The sequence below is a fragment of the Neopsephotus bourkii genome, unplaced genomic scaffold, assembly GCF_033783945.1.
Source record: "Neopsephotus bourkii isolate Nb327-2 ecotype Australia unplaced genomic scaffold, CSIRO-AGI_Nbou_v1 NB_250, whole genome shotgun sequence".
Classification (NCBI taxonomy): Eukaryota; Metazoa; Chordata; class Aves; order Psittaciformes; family Psittacidae; genus Neopsephotus; species Neopsephotus bourkii.
In genome coordinates this window covers 1,189,836-1,208,036 of record NW_026900760.1, presented here as the reverse complement: position 1 = coordinate 1,208,036, position 18,201 = coordinate 1,189,836, and the positions used below count along the sequence as shown (strand labels likewise).

Genomic DNA, 18,201 nt, shown 5'->3' with positions numbered 1-18,201 from the left:
ATTTTGCCTCTTTCCTCCTCTTGTCATCTCTCGTGCTTTCTTCATCCCTTGCCTCTTCATAGCGTGTGAGGCCTTAATTCTTGAGAGGATATGCCCCACTTAGTTTGCTTTGCATTTATTTTAATTATTACTGACTGTAAGCAGAACCAATTTGTGTGTTTTTCATTCTTAGGCCAGTTAGAATCTATCTGTACTGTCCAGCAACTTATTAGTCTTTAAGAATATTAGCCCAATTGTTTCATGCTTTACAGGATACAAGATTTACAGTACATCTTCATTACCTTCAGTCCACATACAAAAGAAAAGAACACGTCTCCTTTGACAAGATCTTATAGGTAGTATATGGGAGAGTAAGAGAAATAAGTCTGGGATGCTCTTACTTTAGTCAAGGGGACAAGAAATCGCCTCTCCACTGCCATAAATATCAGTCGTTTAATGTTACAAGCTATGCTGGTAGGAACTGGCAGGTTTTGTCTCAGGCCAAACTGATCAGAAAGCCTCTCAATTTTCAAGTATCTCATATAAAATAATAGATTTCTGCAATTCTGTTAGACTACCTGTATTGTCTCTGGATGACACTTTCATTTAATGGTTTTGACCGTTTTTCTTTTGAAGTGTTAGTGTGTCCCTGTGGGTGTGTCCCCATAGTTTTAAAGCTGTTCTTTTGTTTTTTATCAAGGTGATGCTGGAATAACTATATATCTAGGCTGTGTGAATCCTGCTGAGCTGAATTTGAACAGAAGTTGGTAAATGTTAGGCTGTAGTTTTGTTTTGTAGAGGAAACAACTCATGGGGCAGAGTTAGATGCTGATTTGACTTCACAGCCCTCAGTGAGAACTGCCACACAGCTGGTTTCTTTTACCTCTTCAGGCTTATTCTGAGTACAAGAAAAACAGTTGTTGAAAGGAAGCCAGAGAAGTCAGCTGATGAGAGAGAGGGACTCTTTACCTTTTTTTTCTGTTAAGCAACTACTCAATGTCACATTCAGCATATCTTTAACAAGCTCAGGGCTGAAACCAGTGAATGCAATGGATTAGGGCAGCTTGAAGCTGATTTCAAGGAGCTTTTGGGTTTCCACTCAGTTTTTTGCACTATATTGCTCACATGACTGTATCTGGATTTTTTTAATGAGGTCGTCTTCAGAAAGACATAGCCTATATAATTGACAGAATAAATGTACTTCTAAAAAACATAAATTGAACCGCTGTAGACTTTGACGGAGTTGTATCATTCTCCACTGCCAAAATCTTTGTACTGCTGTGAAATTGAACGGCAGTACCAAAATACACTTTCTAGAATAACACGAGGATTATGTTAATCTTTAGTAACAGTCATGTTTTTCATTTACCAATCAAAGGAAAGAAAATTAAGTAGCATTTAAGTTTACTTGTAGTTTCTGATATGAATCTTAATAAATCACCTTGAAACTTCTTAAATTTTCAGTAAATTTGGTTCTCCTTTCAGCAGCTACTGTATTCTTAGAACAAAAATTCATTTTATGAAGATAGTTAACTTGAATTCTGCCTTTAATTAGAACTTTACTTTCTAGTTTCCTGGTCTTGAATAAGTCACCCGCTCTATTCTGATATTTATTGTACATTTTTAATGTGGCTGTAAAAGCTGTCAGACATTAAGCTTTTTCAATATAGAGATTTAATTATGAAGATATTCTGGGAAATGGGTACATTTGCTCTTCTTAATTTTCCAGTCTTAGGCTTTTCTAGACATAGTATCATCAAATTTTGTTTTGCTACACAGAGAAATACTAATTCTTACATTAGAGTGGTGATCGACCATTTAATGAAATAAAGACAAAAATGGAAGAAAAGTTGATGTTCTTCTACAGAATAATTTTTGGCACTTCATTCCATTCTGCTGATGCGGAGCACAGTCATAGTGAGAAATCAGAGTCTTTATGATATTTAGATTTTACTGTAACCTAAATCATGAAGCCAAATACTGAGTGGCTGGTTTTCATCATCTATGGACTAGGGACATTAATTATTTCATGTCATTTTACTTAATGCATGAACTCTACAAAAGTATCTGTTAATAAAGTAAAATAAAAAAAAATAAAGATATCACTCTGACCTTAAAGGAACCAAAAGACTCCAGCCTTTCTCCTTAAAAGCCAATACCAAAGACCTTATCAGTGATGTTTAAAAATAGACTAGTTATCTGTAGAAGTCTATTAGGATTTCCTTGCCCAGACAGATTTAGTTGTCCAGCATTTGACACATAAAACCAAACCTCCAGTTATATCTGACAGAAAGATCTCAAAAAATTAAGATAATGTATACACAGGAAAGGATCAGCCACCCCCTCTATAGCACATAAGCTGTCTTTATACCTGCACACTGCTTTTACACTATATCATTATGCTTCTGTAGAAACACAGACAGTTACTTGTCTCTAAGAATGGGCACACTACTTCAGTCAAGTTGCCCTTTTGGTTTGTTTAATGTTTCCATTCACATCTGTCACCTGGGGTTACTACTCTTAGTATAAAGGAGTACCTCAGGTTACCTCATGCATTCTCAGGTAATCCTTTTAGTATTACAGGCAGAGAAAAGAGCATAACTGTGAAGGTTCAGAAGGGAGTTCATAGTACGCAAGAGGCCCTTGAGTACCTTTCTTTCATAGTACTTTGAGATACTAACCTAAACTGCTGTTGGTTTGTGTTGTAGGATGATGATGATTATTATTATTATTTAATAATTAACCCATTGCTTATGAACATTAAAATACAGCATTGGTCCTGTTTATTTTATTTATGCTGGTAGTTTCATTGTCACAAATGTATCTCCATCCAGGTAAGAGGCACAAAACTGTATCATTACTTCCACAATGGATTCTTTGTTAACTCTTTGCATGAAATAGTTCTAGTCATCATTCCTGCAAATAGCCATTTTGAAGCAAAGTGATTTTGTTTCATATGTAGTCACAAGAATAAATTCAGTCAATCAGCCATATGTGATGTATATAACTTGATAAATTTTCAAGAAACATTTTGGTCAGTAATTATAGGTATTATTAGGCATAATTTAAATGCTACTTTCATCATTTCTCTGTTTGAGGATGGACTTCCCTTTCCAAATCTTAGCTGGGAGCAAAGATTCCAACTTTATTAAAGTTTGTACATTACATATCATAGTTGCCTCTTCAAAAGAGGGACAAAATATGAGAACATGTCAACAAACTGTAGTTACATTTGAAGCTATTTTAGTTCATTTGATCTGATTTTGTTTTCTAAAAATATGTTGACCCTAGGTTTGTTGGTGCTCGGGTCCACCTCAGACTTTTCATCTATGGGAGCTGTTGCAGGGAATAGGATATGTGCTGGCTCTGCCTAGGCCAAACTTAATCTTTTTTTTTTTTCCTGGCTCAGGGGTTTTCTCTCAAGTCATCAAAAATGGCAAAGATAAGCAATACTGTTGGAGCCTTAGAGGATGTAGTTTAGTTGTGGAATTCCTATTGACGTTAATAATTGCCAGGGCAAAATAAATAGATTTTCCCATGCATGTTATGAGACCCCAGTTCAACTGGTACTTAAACTATATTCCTAATTAAGGGGGTGTGATTAATATTCCTGGGTTCAGGAGGAATTCTTTCCTATGTGCAAGTTCCTGCTTTTGTACTGCTAAGAAGTGAGACACGCAAAATCAAAGAAGAAAAAAAATTATCTATTAGATCTGAAAATATTTACAGGAGTCTGCAGTTTTAATTTGCTTCTCTGAAACCCTGAATGTGGGTGTCTTCTTTCTAGTTTACTCTTTGAAAAATGCAATTGTTAAAAATTAAATCATAGATCTAAATTTTCTAGTTATAATAGTCAGTTTCCTTCCAGACATCCTTAGTAGGGAACCTTAGTTTCCTTATTATCAATGAATTATATAGTTAAAAAACTATTACTTAAATCTTGTGCCAATATTTCAATGTTCTTTTGCTTTTCTCTTTTTCTCTTTCTTTCTCTAAGCCCCTTCTTTGTTCTGTGGGTTTTCTTTTGTAACTCCTCCAGACTACAGCTTTGTTCCCCCTTCTTCCACTCCTTTCTGGTCAGGTACTGCTTTACTGCTTTTATATTTCTTCTAAATTTGTTTCTGTTGTTTCTGTGTGCAGCAAGTGAGGGAAGGGACGAATCTAATACTGCAGTTCTTCTCAGACTCCAAAAACTGAGTTATTACATGTTATTCTTGGAGTGTAACAAAAATCAAACTCTTAAACTTTTGAAAAGTGTATATTGCAATAAGCAGTTTGAATAGGTGTTGCAAAGCTCAACAGTCACAGCAGATTTAATTAATGATCACTTAATCACATAGTGTTACTTTGCTACGTAGTTGACATCTATAAGCTATATGTATTTTAATGTATTTGCTCAAATGCACAAACCTGAAAATTTCACTGCTTGTAGACAATTAACATATTCGTCCCATCCCTGCAGCGAACCATAGTGCAGTGGCATCTTAGAATGCAATAGCTTTTTTTCTTTTTTTTTTTCTTTTTTTTTTGTAAAAAATGCTTTGTTTAAATTCTGCACTGACACTGTTAACTAATTTTACCCATCTGTTTTCTAAATACTGTTTCCTTTATTCTCATTTAATCATCTTTGGCTTTAATAGATTCAAATATTTTAAATTAACAGACTGCATAAAATGCTTCAAGTGGTAGCAGTTGTAGTCTTGATTGGTGCATCAGTATGTCTATGACTTGCTCTGTGTTCAAAGAGGTGAACTGCACTGCTGGACAACTTAAGAAGAATTTTGCTAGTAGGAAGGTGAAAGCCTTTCAGAATCATATTGAAGAGTTAACCACTGTTGGGAATGCAACGTTTACTCAGGTTACACTGACACAACTCTGTACAGGGGGTGGGGAACGAGGTTGTGCAAATTGGGATTGAGGCTGGCTTTTGCACTAAGTAAAGGGAGCTCTATAGTATGCATGAATGTGGGTATAATCATAATTAAGATCTGAGTGGGCAGTAAGTTTTACACTTGCCCCACAGAAGTCGTCCAAACCATTTAGTGCTCAGAGATGGTTTTTTAAGGTTTTCTATGGTTTCTCGAAGTGAAAAGGACGTAGGTAGCAGCTGAGTAGTAGAATGGCTAGTGTATGTTCTTGTGCTGAGATTATCTCTAATGAACTCTTCCTCAATTTATCCCAGGGATTTAAATCTCAATGTCCTATAGTGCTCTTGTATGTTTTGCCCCTCAGTAGTTCACTGTTTTGGAATATGTTTCTTCCATTTCTATCTCTTTACATACAGATTTTTTTTGGGGAGACACTTTTTCTTCCTTTCAGTAGTCAAAACATTGATGGACAATTCAAGCTTTAAGGCATTCTTCCAGTTGCAATATAAAGGGACACATCTGTAGAAAAGATTAATAGAATACTGTTATAGCTGTTCACTCTGTGGTCGTGACATTCAGTGGAATTTCTGAAGCACTCATCTCATTTGAATCAAAGAACACTGGCTCTTGTTTGTAGGTAAATACTGTGTATTTCTATTCTTTTGGGTGAGGATAGAAGATGACCTTTTTCATATAGTTTCACAGTACTTGATTGTAAGGGCCATTGTTAGTGAAACTGGTCTCTATTCCATGAAAACATGTTCCATCTGTTCCATGGTGAAGTGGCCTACAGTAATAGAGCAGCAAACAAGACTCAGTATTACTTTAAGCCTATCACACATTCCATATATTCCCAACATGGAGTCAACAAATTATATTTATGTTCCTTTTTTTCCTGTGAAAAAGTGCTTTATCAGAAATTCTGAAGTAACCATAACAGAAAGCAAGGATTCAATTTCTTGCATTCCACAATAAACTGTGTAAAGTATTACCTTATACAAGTACAAAATATTAAAGGAAGATGTTGATTAGTAATTCTTAACTTAAGAATTACTTAAATTTGAGCTTATGTACATTTTTTAATGGGATTTCATTACCTAATAGGCTACATTACTTCATATGTTCTTAGTAAAACCAGGTTGTTTTATTTTTTAAAGAGCCAAATAACTTGCTTATGTAAGTGAACAAATTCTTATTTCATGATACCAGATACTTTCTTCAGAAGGATCTTCAAAGCTGGCTTAGTTCTGCTGATATGGAATTTGGTAGCACAGGAGAAAGGGTTAAACTGATTACTGAGCACTACTGGGGGTGCTGCCTATGCATGTATAGTAGAACTGAGGTTTGGTTAAAGAGTGCAAGTAAATGCACATTACTTCAAGGAGCATGGAAACAAGTACACAAGAACAACTCTTAGGGGATATGGCTGCAGAATTATGAGAAGACCATACCACAGGGAGAAAGAAAAAACTGTTCACAGCTTTTAAAATGATCCATTGACCCTTGTGGAATTTAAACACCGGCAGAAATGTTGATCTAGACCAGCTTTGTGTGATCACATGGGGTCTCTTTTATTTGCACCCCAGTTCCTTCATCAGTGGCCCAAACTAGTATTGAAATTCATTTGCAGCACATCTATCTCTCTGTCAATGAGAAACTTTTCCAACATATTCTAGTGTAAATCAAAGCTAGCTTTTTCTGTCCTGCTAGGTTAAGCCAAAGTGTATTTTTCTCATTCCCGACTGCATTTTTTATTCACATCTGTGAGATTTCTCACTCTGTTTCCTGTTAATCCTCTGAGTATCTCACTCCTAATACACAAGGTTTATTTATTAGTGCTTTTTCAATGTTTTTCTCTTTTTTTCTCACTTTCTGTTTTTCCCCTCTTTAATTTCTCATTCACATTCTCCTGTTGGGCACTTTCTTTACACCAGTCTCTGCTGTTAATCCCATTCTCTCATTCTCTCTGTAGCTGTCTTCTCTTTCTCATTCACTCAGTGTTTGTTCTCTCTCTCACCTGTACAGATGTCCTTTCCAAATGCTGTCGTTTCTCAAGTTTCATTTATCTTGGGAGAGCTCTGATTGGAAATTCAGTCTCTACTAAAGTTGGTTTTGCGACTGTGTCTCCAGACATTTTTTTCCAAAATTAAGACTCTCATTTTCCTGTATTCCACCACTTCCTTTTATACTTTTCCTATCATTATATCTCTTAATTTTCTGGATTTATTTTGCTCCTTTCTCCTTTTCTTCTCGGGCTTCCTTTCTAGAATCTGAAATAATACCCTGCTCCCCAGAATCATTCCTTCCATCCTCTGATGCTTCCCTGAATCTGCCAGTGATATTGCTGCACACCTATAAATGGTTACTGATCTTGCAATCAATAGCTGCTCTTTTTGTTTGTGTGGTTTTGTTTTATTTTCTTTCTCCAAAACAATTGCTGTCCATGATGTGCTCTTTCCCTGTAAAATTGATTACAGCAATGCTGATAAAGGTGTAGGACATAACATTCATGTCAGGATCTAAACAAGTAGCATTTGTATCTGACTTGCTTTGAGGGGAAAAAGTAGGTTTGAACTTTAATATTATATCACCTAAAATTTTATGACAAATGCAAGCAATGAGATGCTGCTTCTTTTGCATGGCATCCTGTACATCCTTTCAAGTATTGATAAGCACAGTCCACATAAGTAGCCTGATATGTTAGAATAAAATTTTAATAGCATAATATAAAGAGGGCATAATCTGTCTCCAAACCAGTTTTTTAGGTATTCTGTTTTTGTGATATATCTAATAATATTTTGAACATAATATTTTTCATTTTGAAATAAATTATTTGTGTCTATAAGATAAAAATATTGGGGTATATGATTTTCATATGTTCAGTATGATTATGCAAAAAGCCTCTGTTTCTGTGAAATGTCCCCAGTGGGGTCAGAAGAAATCTTAAATACAAGCAGAGCTGAAACTGTCAAGATTTTTTTAGCTCATTTGCCATGTTTTGTGTTCCTGGTTCGAATTAAAGGCAACTAGCTATAAACTTTTAGTGTTACATCGCTGAAGGCATTGCTAAAACTAAAATCTTAACTGTTCAAGTCCAAGGTCTTTACTTCTGAGGTGCCATGCCCACTTGCCTTTCATTGGAAGATTCAGGGATTTCTTTTGCAATTTTGGACATTCTGTAGCAGAGTTGAAAACATAATTTCCCATAAAATTGGGAATAGCGGGTTTTTTTTTGAAATTAATATTTTTTTTATTTTTTTTATTTACAGAATAAACTCATGGAAAGAGTAGATTTACATCAGCCAATGTTAATTCAGGCTGTAGCAAATGATCCATACAAATTTCTTGTGGAAACTCTTTACTTTTTTTGCTCATGCTGATGTTAGCTTCCAATTATAAGTGCATTAATATTTAACTTGGAGTTGTTTTTGAAAGAGCAGCACCTTATTGTGTTTGTTTTGCTTCATTAGAGGTTTAAAGTTAAACCAACTGTAAATGCTAATAATTCTTTTGGAAAGAAGCTAGTGACTTGTAAAATACGTTGCTGCATGTAACTGGCAAGAAGTTTTATTATGAAGCAAAAAAAATACAATAATTGTGAACATATTCAGCAATTTTGGTGTAGGAGATTTCATTTCCTGTTCATGTAGTTTGATTCTTCTCTGAAAACAAAAAAGACAATTGAAAAAATAACATAAAATCCCTTCAACTTTTGTGTCATTCACCCATGTTTGAACCTTTATCTATTTAGTGCAGATGCTTTCATATTTGCATAAAAATAACGACAGTGTATGTTGTTGTGTAATCATTGTTTTATATTTTACAATACTTCTCTCTACCTTATTTTGGTAGCCTTCAATTTACAAACCCTAATAATATCAACATCTGTTTCATTCCAGTGCTAAGCCCAAAGGTGATAGGCATTGCCATTGCCAGGTATGACTTCTGCGCGAGAGACATGAGAGAACTATCCTTGCTAAAAGGGGATGTTGTAAAAATTTATACCAAGATGAGTGCGAATGGCTGGTGGAGAGGTGAAGTAAATGGAAGGGTAAGGTTGTCTGATTTTTTTCCTTTGTCTTATTTCTGCCTTCACTGAGTGATTTTTGTGGAAAAAAAAAGATAATAAAAAAAAGGTGTGCTCCTAAATTATAAACCCTCTTTGTATATTTGAAGTCACAAGATAGAACATGTTCTCATCCTTCTTTCATACAAGCCAGGCAAAATCTTGCCAGGCAGCTTTCCCAGCATCTAAATTAATTGGTTATTTAATATGAACTACCAGACTGAATATTTGGGCAGGATAATATGGTTGGAAAATAACCAGGATTAATAATGCAGCTACAGCTGAACTTTTTTGAACTGTTTCTTTGTATCTGGGGTCAAAAGCTCAGGTTTCTCACGTTGTGGAATTCTGTTTAGCACTTTAACACAGAATGATTTCCACACCTTTCTGCCAGACCACAATGTATTGGAATCAGCCACCTTTTTATAGGAGGCTGCTTCTTTGGTGTCAAAGGATGTGGCTCATAGGAAGTGATATATTTAGCAGGTATTTTCACAAAGTCACTTCACACTGCACTGTAAGACTTGTGTGGAAGTGAGGTTTCAGTTTTGGTTTATAAAGGCTATACTGTTTCAATCTTCGTATGTTGCTCTTTAATGCAGATTGGTCAGAAGTATTTGAGGCTACTGTTTCTATGTCTAAATGGCAGAGATGCAGGGTCAAGGAATGCAAGGTGGAAGAAAGCTGGAAGCTGGAAATTAAAGTTGAAAGTCCTGCTGAAACAGATGTCCGGATTTACTGCTTTATGCAATTAGAAGAACTTTTTTATGTACATGAGACTGGCTATGATCTGGAAAGTCAACTAGACAAGGAGTAGGGAAGCAGTGATCATCTTATATATACATTTTGCATGTGAAGAAAACAGAGCACCTCATTCTAATGCAGCTACCCACATACTAAAGGATGCCCGTTTTATGCCAGCATTCTTCCTGACAGCTTTCACAGCCTGGACTTGAGATCTTAAGCTTGCTTCTGGAGATATTTTGGCAACAAGTCTCAACCAAAATTTATGCAGTTACTCCTTGCAGTAATTGTCTAGGTTTGGTTTTCAGGTCTTTCATAAGTGTTAAATTTAGGTATAAAGAAGTGTGAGTGAAAAACCTAAATCAAGTAGAGAAGACAAGAAGAAATACATGACTATGTGTCCCTTTATGTCTCATATAATCCTTATTTGACACATAATTAATTTCAGAATGGAGATAATATTATAACTTATGAAGTGTAAAAAACTGCACTCTGTCTTCCAGTTTTCTCATACTTAAAACTCCTCTTGGTGGCAATGGAATTTAACTTCAAGTAATGCAATCAAATTAGTCACTATTCGGTTTGTAAAAGGGTTCCCTGGACCTGATTGAAGCCTGTTAAATATTTAACTGCTCATTCAAAAAATAGAAGCATCTTTCCTATAGTAAAACTACTGCTTCTGGCATTTTTAGATGTCTATCTGAATGCTTAAGACTTGCAATTTGGGCATATTTTGGGCAGGAGATGGTGTGGGTGTTGTGTGTTTAGTCTCCAAATCATTATATCTGCAAGTTATTCCTTAATTTAGGGTACTGGCCTGTAGCAGGTCAGTCAAGTTTATCTTTGTAATCTTATTCCTGTATTTACTTAACATATCCATCCTTTTGCCTAGTTCAGCCACTTTTGTAAAAAGAAAAGAAAAAATGCATCTAATGTGTTATTTTGTTCTGTTTTTCTCTTTTTTTTAGGTGGGCTGGTTTCCATCAACTTATGTAGAAGAGGATGAATGAATTAAAAATTTTCCTCTGCTGACCAGCAGTTTCAGGGACTGTAAAAATTTAATATGTTCAAAGTATTATTGGTCTTGTTAAGTATTTAAAGAGCAGCATTTTTTTGTCTGTCTGAACCTTACAGTCTTAATGTTAGGACTTATACAGAAGTCTGTGCTGACAGATTATTACCTAGCCCAGAGCTGTTCAAGAAACAAACCTGCTGGTTTGCCATCACTGGGGATCAGTACAAAGTCCAACCCTTACCTTCCTGCAAGATCTCTGGAAAACAAAGTTTTTTTTATGCTCCTTTTCATTTCACCCTGTACTACACCATGAAATACTAGCTGTGGCTGAATATTTAATAAGTCTCTTTTCTTTTAGCTAACATCTGTGATTCTATAAGAAGATGAAGGCTTATTATTCCTTATCACTGCATGCAGAAACCAGAGTTCAGTCATTCCATGTGGGTATAAAGTATAGTCAGTAGACTTGTCTTGAAACATCAAACTACTTTACTTATCATCTTACAAACAGTTTTACACTCACAAAAACGTTCTGAAGGAAATACATAGTAAACATGAATAGCATTAATGCATATATAATTAGTTGACTGACTACTTTGAGGTCCTGCCTAAATCTTCTGCCAAATTGTTTAAAGACAGCATCTTAAAAATATGTGGTGATGATATAGTATTGCTTAAAAAAGCATCCACAAAGCGGAACTGTTAGATTCTTTCTTTGTTATCCCAAGTCCTTTTGTGTGAGTGTTTTTTTCATTTAAGCAGCTGACCCTAAAAGTGCAACTGAGGACTTTAAAACTCATGACAAGATCAGTTTTAAAATTTTCAGTGCTGATATTAAATACCATAAACCTGTTCTGTAAGAGAACATACTAATGCAAGATGTCACTTCTCATGAGCAAAACTGTTTATCTTAACCTCTTGATTGATTCAGATAAACTTTAATGCTTTCAACTGCAAACTGTCTTTTCCTAGTTAGAAAGGAGTTTCTATCACCATCTGTGCTCTTATAAGATAATGCAGAGGGAACTTTCAGACTTCTTTTTGCCCTTTTTTCTCTTGTTCCCTGCGATGTTAACAGCATTTCAATGACTGAGTGATCTTGTTACCTTCTTGAAAACATCACCAAAGAAAAATATGTCTAGGTTACCTAGCTTGAAATATCAGGCCTTGTAAAGTAGTGTCTACCCGTTTGGGAGATAGCATTTTGATACATTTATGCTGAGTCAGGTGCTGTAGTTACAAGCTAAAATAAACATGGGTGTTGTCTTCAGATGTGCAGTTTTGAATATTTAGATTATGTCTGACCTGAATTTAAAAATTCTAAGAAAAATGAAGGTCTTAAATGCATTTAATTTCTAGGGTGCTGACCAATCAAGAAAGCTAATTCATCTTGTCTCACATTCTCTCTTTTCCCTTTCCCCACTGTCTTTTCATATGGGCATCTTGCAATTAGTGTGCATAGACACTGCACAATTTAACACTGCAATTTTTCCCACTCTACAAGCAACATAATATCACTATTTGTCCAACAGAGCAGAATCTGCCAGTACATATTTCAGATTCTTATTGTCTGTCCCCTGTGTTCTTTGCTTCTTCCTGGCCTCCTGGCCATCAGGAGGAGCCAAGCACAGCACAAGAATCCCCTTAATCTCTGCAACCATTTTACTCGTTTGCTACACCTAGAATACACTGCTGAGTGACCAGGTGAAGAGAGGATCTTCTAATTACAAATCCTCCACTTGTGAGATTCACCTTTGCAGATGAAACTCTGCGGATGTTCTAACTTTTCAAAGGTTTACCTCAAAATTTTGTAAACTGTGAGTGTGTTGAGTACATTACTTGATGGAATAATTGAGAACATTTGTAAATATGTAGATTATGCATAAAACATACTTTGTAAATGTGTGTATAGCAGTGTAGACTATGGTATACTGTCTTTGATCATGTTTTGCTATGCACTCTTGTCTCTTGTGAGCTTGATCCTAAATTCCTTGAGCAGACAAAGTTGCTTCTTTCACATTTTTGCCTGCTCAAGGAGGAGAGGAATAGGCTCTAGGCTGTGAAGTGTTTAGTGCTTTGCTGTCATATAGTTCTGGGAAGAGGCAGTTTAATTGGAGTTCAGAAATATATCAGTCATTTTCAACAGCTTGGTTTTGGAATAATTTTGAGTAGTGTCTCCATCCTAAAGTTGCTGTAAAGCTTTTAAGCAATTCAGCCTTTAAGAAGAATGAAAGCCATAGCTAAACTTATTTTCTGGCAAAAATCTACATATCTTTGTCTGTGTTTAATGCCCTGTATTGATTGAGTTAATGCTGCATCTTAAACTATATTTTGAGTACCAAAGACTTCCTAAATATTCTGCAGTGTCTCTTTCATGTGCTGCTTTTGCCTGTATGGAGGTTTTGTTGTCATGCAATGATGGAATTACAGTACTTTAATTTGTAGTATTTTGTAAATATGTTAAATATAATAAACTGGCTAATTTTTTGTTTAATGATGTGTCAAAATGCGTTGTTGGCTAGTATGAAGTTAGTGCTTCGTTTGCCTAACCGCCTCATTGTGAGCACATGTTGATAACGTTCTGTGTTGCTTTCCCAGCTTTGTATAATCTTTGTTTAGCTTTAAAACTGAGCTGTCATTATGAACGGAATAACATAGCTTTTCTTGAGAGCTTTTTATTGTTCGAATAACTTGCCTTCTGCTACATACTGGAAGGCGGTGGGGAATTTTTTTGGGGGGAGTGTTTTAGTTTGGTTTGGTTGCTTTTTCTTTTTTGTGGTGGGATTGTTTTGATTGCTTTTGTTGTTTGTTCCTTTTGGGGTTTTTTTGGGTTTGTATGTATCGAGAACATTGTGGAATCAGTCATATTCTAGTTTTTTGTCTGTCAAAGATGATACACTTTTTGATTTAAAAGTTGTTCTTAAATTTCCTTTTATGTGTCATGTTTCATGGAAATGTCCTTTCTCTGCTACGTTCTGCTTTCTTCTACTGTCATATATGAATTAACTTACAAACTCAGGTTGAGTTGAGCTCAAATCTGAAAATATAGTGTCTTATTTTCATGGGCTACTTGATAGCCTTTTCATGGTGTTCCCAGCCATGCATTTTTAACAATATTTCATTATTAATATGTTTATAAAAATATTGCTGAAGATGAATTAATTCAGCAAGGTCAGTGATGATGCAATTGCAATGTTGTTATATTTTGTTGCTTCTATTTTTTCAGTAGGAGAGATTATCTTGTGGAACTGTCCTAACAGATACTTATTAACCTTCACGAGGCATTTACACATCTCTACAGGTGTAAGGCATAATTTTCCTGTCATCCATGAACATATCACATAACTAAGTCACACCTAATGTGAGATGCAAAAGTGTTTCTCAGTTAAATTCTCCTGTTAATAATATCATACTCTGTCACAAATGCTCTCCTCCCCTTATATGCTCTGTAATTAGGGCATAAGAACCACTTGTGACAGTGTTTTGAATATTTTTTTTTTTTTCAGTTGTAAGGCTTGGAAGCTTATTTGAAAATCTCAGGATGAAGAAAAAGAAAAAAGTCTAAGTTGAACAATGAACATTATGCCAATGGGTACATTCCTCCTTTGCCTCACAGGCAAATCCTAGGTGCTCTGCAAAGAAGAAAAGGTCAAATCTCAAGGCTTTAGCTGTTCATAAAGATGAGAGAGGTGCTGTCTAGAAAAAAGCAGGGCTTTGTGCAAAATACTCAGCCTCAGACCCAGGTTTTGTTCTGTTGACTTTGATGTTCAGTGCAAAAATATTTGTTTCTCTTTCCTGATCAATATTGCAACGCTTCAGAAAAAGACCTGCAGTGGCAGATAAAATTTATGCACTAGCTCTGTCATACAGTTTCACCAACTGTATTGCCACAACAGTAAATTAACTCTTGTCTCTTTACTGCAAACTGGGCTGCTGAGAGCCTTATATCAGTTTTATCTGAAATTCAAGTTGTTCTGTTCAGAGAGCACTGCTTATTCCACTTGAGTGACAGATGAAGCACTCCCTCCTCCCCATTTTATTGCTGAGCATGACATTATCTGACATGGAGTATCTGTTCGGTTAGTTTGGGGACCTGGTTGTGTCCCCTACCAACTTCTAACCTCTGGGGGGCAGAGCACAGAGTGAGAAACAGAGAAGGCTAAAACATGAGGGTGTTGTCTGTGTGTTTTTTGTCACAGATGTAAAACACAGCATTTTAAAAGGTGATGTGAAGGAAGTTTAACACCATCTTAAACAGACCCAGTACAGCAGGTGTAAAGGTAAAATGACAAGCAGAGATAATGTGTGTGTATGTAATGCATGGTGCTCTAGCAAGCCACAGCAGTATCTGTTCTCATCAAATTCAGGTAGAGTCATCACTGGCACACAACTCTGATTCTTGGAATGTTTTAATTTAAGAGAAAGAAGTTAATACATTCCCTATCCTTTCCTGAAATGTGCCATGGAATTTTAACTCTTACTGTCCACTATTTTGAGGAAGAGCAGTTTTGAGTAATTTAACTTCATAAAGTTGTGAGATGAGATGTTAATCATACTCTCTTTTTTATAAAATGCTAAAGTGTATGATGCATGCATAATTAACTAATAGAAATATAGAAAGGATTAAGCATCAGAAGTTGACTGCAGAAGCGTGATTCATTGCATTATCTTAGCAACTTCCTTTTCAAGAGCTAAGAGCCGTTTGTTTTTATAGCAAATGAGATTTGGGCTTCTAATTTAGTTTTATAATTCCTGATCTGCTGTAGCGTATTCTGCCCATTCATTATAAGGATCTCTGCTGCTTACATGACTGTGAAGCTAGATTTTACTTAATAAGCCTCCTGAAATGTGACTGCTGGCTTTGTCTGGGTTACACTGTTTTACCTGGTTATGTGCTTTTCAGAAAATACCTGAGTCAATCTTAAAATATTGCAATCTGACCTTAGGTAAACTCACAGTTACAAGCAGTGGCAGGTTTGGAGGTGGCAGTTTGCCAAGGGGCATGAGGCTGGTTTGCTTCTTTCAGAAGTGTGAGGGGGTTTTTCATATTAATAGCATAATATGTGGCTTTAGATAGAACAGAAATAGAGAAGATTGGAGAACAAGAAGTAAAATGTTGATACCATACCATATGTGTTAGAAAAAACTTGTGTGTGATATCTTTTCTAAGCGACTGCCCAAAATATTAAATGTCTATTGATAGCATTGGATTGGAAACAGAAATTCTCTAATGCTTCTGTATGGGAAGGCTTTGTTAATGCAGTAGAGGGATCAAGGACCCTTGGACTTCGGCCCAGTTTTACCAGATAACTCTGTAAATCTGTCTTCAGTTAGATGTAATTTTTCCCCAAAGCAATTAAAAGATTTCCTCAGGAGAAGCAATACTGTTTCTAGGATTCAAGTCATTACTCATGCGTAAGGCTAACAGAAATATGTATTATTGAAGGAACCTTTTTCTCTGGTAGTTTTACAGTGTTCCTGTAGATTGTAAGCCATTAATAATGTCAACTATGCCAGGAGGCCCCCACCTTGCTGAGTTACTGGGTGATGTACAAATACCTTTGGTATCACTTCTCCCAGATATACATGTACTTTTTAATCCTGACTGTTTTCCCTTCCCCATCTTGTCAAGTGCTGCTTAGCTGATAGGCCGGTTAGTTAAATACAGGGTGAATGCAGTGGCCTGGAGCTTTTTCTCCTTTGCTTCCATACTGCTTAAGGTAGATTCAGAATGGTGGTAAGGATGGTACAGAGAACTTGTTGATTTAACGCAGAAGGGAATGCTTACCTTCACAGGAAGTCATAGGCCAGTTTTACTGGCTCAATATACCTCTGAATATAGCTTCATTAAACTTGGACTGCCTTGTCTTTGTGACAGCTGAAAGATTAAATGCCCTGGAACATTGGGTTCTGTAATGTTTTGGGTGTGACTTTTTGGTGTCATCTGAGTGTTTTGACTGAAAAACTTGAATGTATTATACACTGACAGGGAAGCTTGTTTTCATTCATTTTTCTCCCTCCCTCCCCAAAATCATAAAGACACTTATAAAATTCAACTAAGGTGTGGTGCAACTCAGCATGCTCAATTCCGTAAGTATATAAATCATCAGGAATATTAATATGGAATGAAGAAAAATATCAGCAAAATATAAAAGCAATCATGCCTAATTTTTATTTTGGTAATATTCATTTTTATTGTTGAAGTAAGTACGGAACGGGACTTTCATTATCCATTATATCAGCTGCTGTATTCCCAAGAAAAATTCCGAGTACACAATAGCAGGTCTTCTAATCAGTTTTTATTTTAAAAAGAGATCTACTGTTTCTACAACTGTGTAGCAATGTAAGCATATCCAGTTTTATTAGGTAAAAAATATTAATTAGAAGATTAAAAGGCAGTTTACTCTCCAAACCATTATGTCACTGTGGCTTTTTTGAGATACTAAGTTGTGGAAAATCAAGACCCAGCAACCTGAACAAAACCTAGATGTAGCTTTTCAGTCTTTGCAACTTTGATTCACACTTCGGGGAAACATACTTTTTGTTCTACATTCTCCTGCACGTGGATGGGAATACAGGCTTTTTCCTGACACCAAAGGTTGATTACAGTTGCTCAGGGCTCCTCATCATTTATACAATAAGACCAGATGCACAAAATCCTTTTTATTTTATATCTTCTGCGGCATGATAGTAAACATTCACATAAATACAGAAAAGGTTTATATGGGTAAGTATATCTGATCACATTATTTCCTTTGGCTACTACCCCAAATAGCTACATGGCTTTAGAATTAACAAGCTTACGAAAGCAGTGATTCCCTGCTTGCACATTCTTCACCTTCAAATCTCTGAGGTCTCAGTCTGTCTATAGGGAGTTAAGTTTCATACGGTGCTCAGCGATGTCCATTTCAAATATGACTGTTCCCTAAAAAACATTATTGACAAATACTACTTTTTCTTGCCTAGAAGATCTACTTAAAATATTTTCAGGTGATGTCATGCAAGCAGGGGTTGCAAGTGTGCTGGAGGATAGGATTTTACCTCACCCAGATACTGACAAATTAGTGATTCAGAAAACAGGACAGAAATAAGATCTACGAAATTATATTTACAGGTGGAAAAATTGTCTACAGCAGTTAAGACTAAGGCTAAGCAGCAGTACTGTATTAGAGGACTGAAGGAGAAAAGTAAAAACAAATCATGGACAGAACATAAGCTAACCAGATTTTGCTCTGAAGAGATAAATACTGTCTTGGTGTGTAGTAATGGGTACATGATCTATAACGTGAAGTAATCAGTTTGTTAATTTCTCGTAAGGCTTCAGCTGAAAACCTTTGTCCAGCTTTGGGCACTAAATTTTGTATAAGATACAGTCTCATTGAAAGCACTGTTGAAGAGACTAATAAGGAAGCATGAAGGAACTGAAATACAGCTCAGGCTAAGGAGGGTGGTGGTAATAGTGTCCAAATAAGTGGAAGGTTTTACGTAACTTTAAAAGAGACTGAACAGTTCTCTGTAGTCAGCGTAAA

The 18,201-nt window shown here is 35.8% G+C and overlaps 1 protein-coding gene across 3 annotated transcripts in view; it reads left to right on the top strand.

Moving 5' to 3' along the window:
* The window catches only part of VAV3 (vav guanine nucleotide exchange factor 3), a 162,321-nt gene extending 149,155 nt beyond the window's left edge, over positions 1-13,166 (top strand). For 2 of the 3 annotated variants that reach the window (XM_061345981.1, XM_061345980.1), the window contains 3 exons: positions 3,977-4,060; positions 8,747-8,898; positions 10,626-13,166. In XM_061345981.1, the coding sequence (XP_061201965.1) occupies positions 3,977-4,060; positions 8,747-8,898; positions 10,626-10,667 (278 nt within the window). In that variant the 3' untranslated portion in view covers positions 10,668-13,166. The remainder of the gene's footprint in view (positions 1-3,976; positions 4,061-8,746; positions 8,899-10,625) is intronic. The other variant, XM_061345982.1, reaches the window with a different exon arrangement.
* The last annotated feature ends 5,035 nt before the right edge of the window (positions 13,167-18,201 follow it).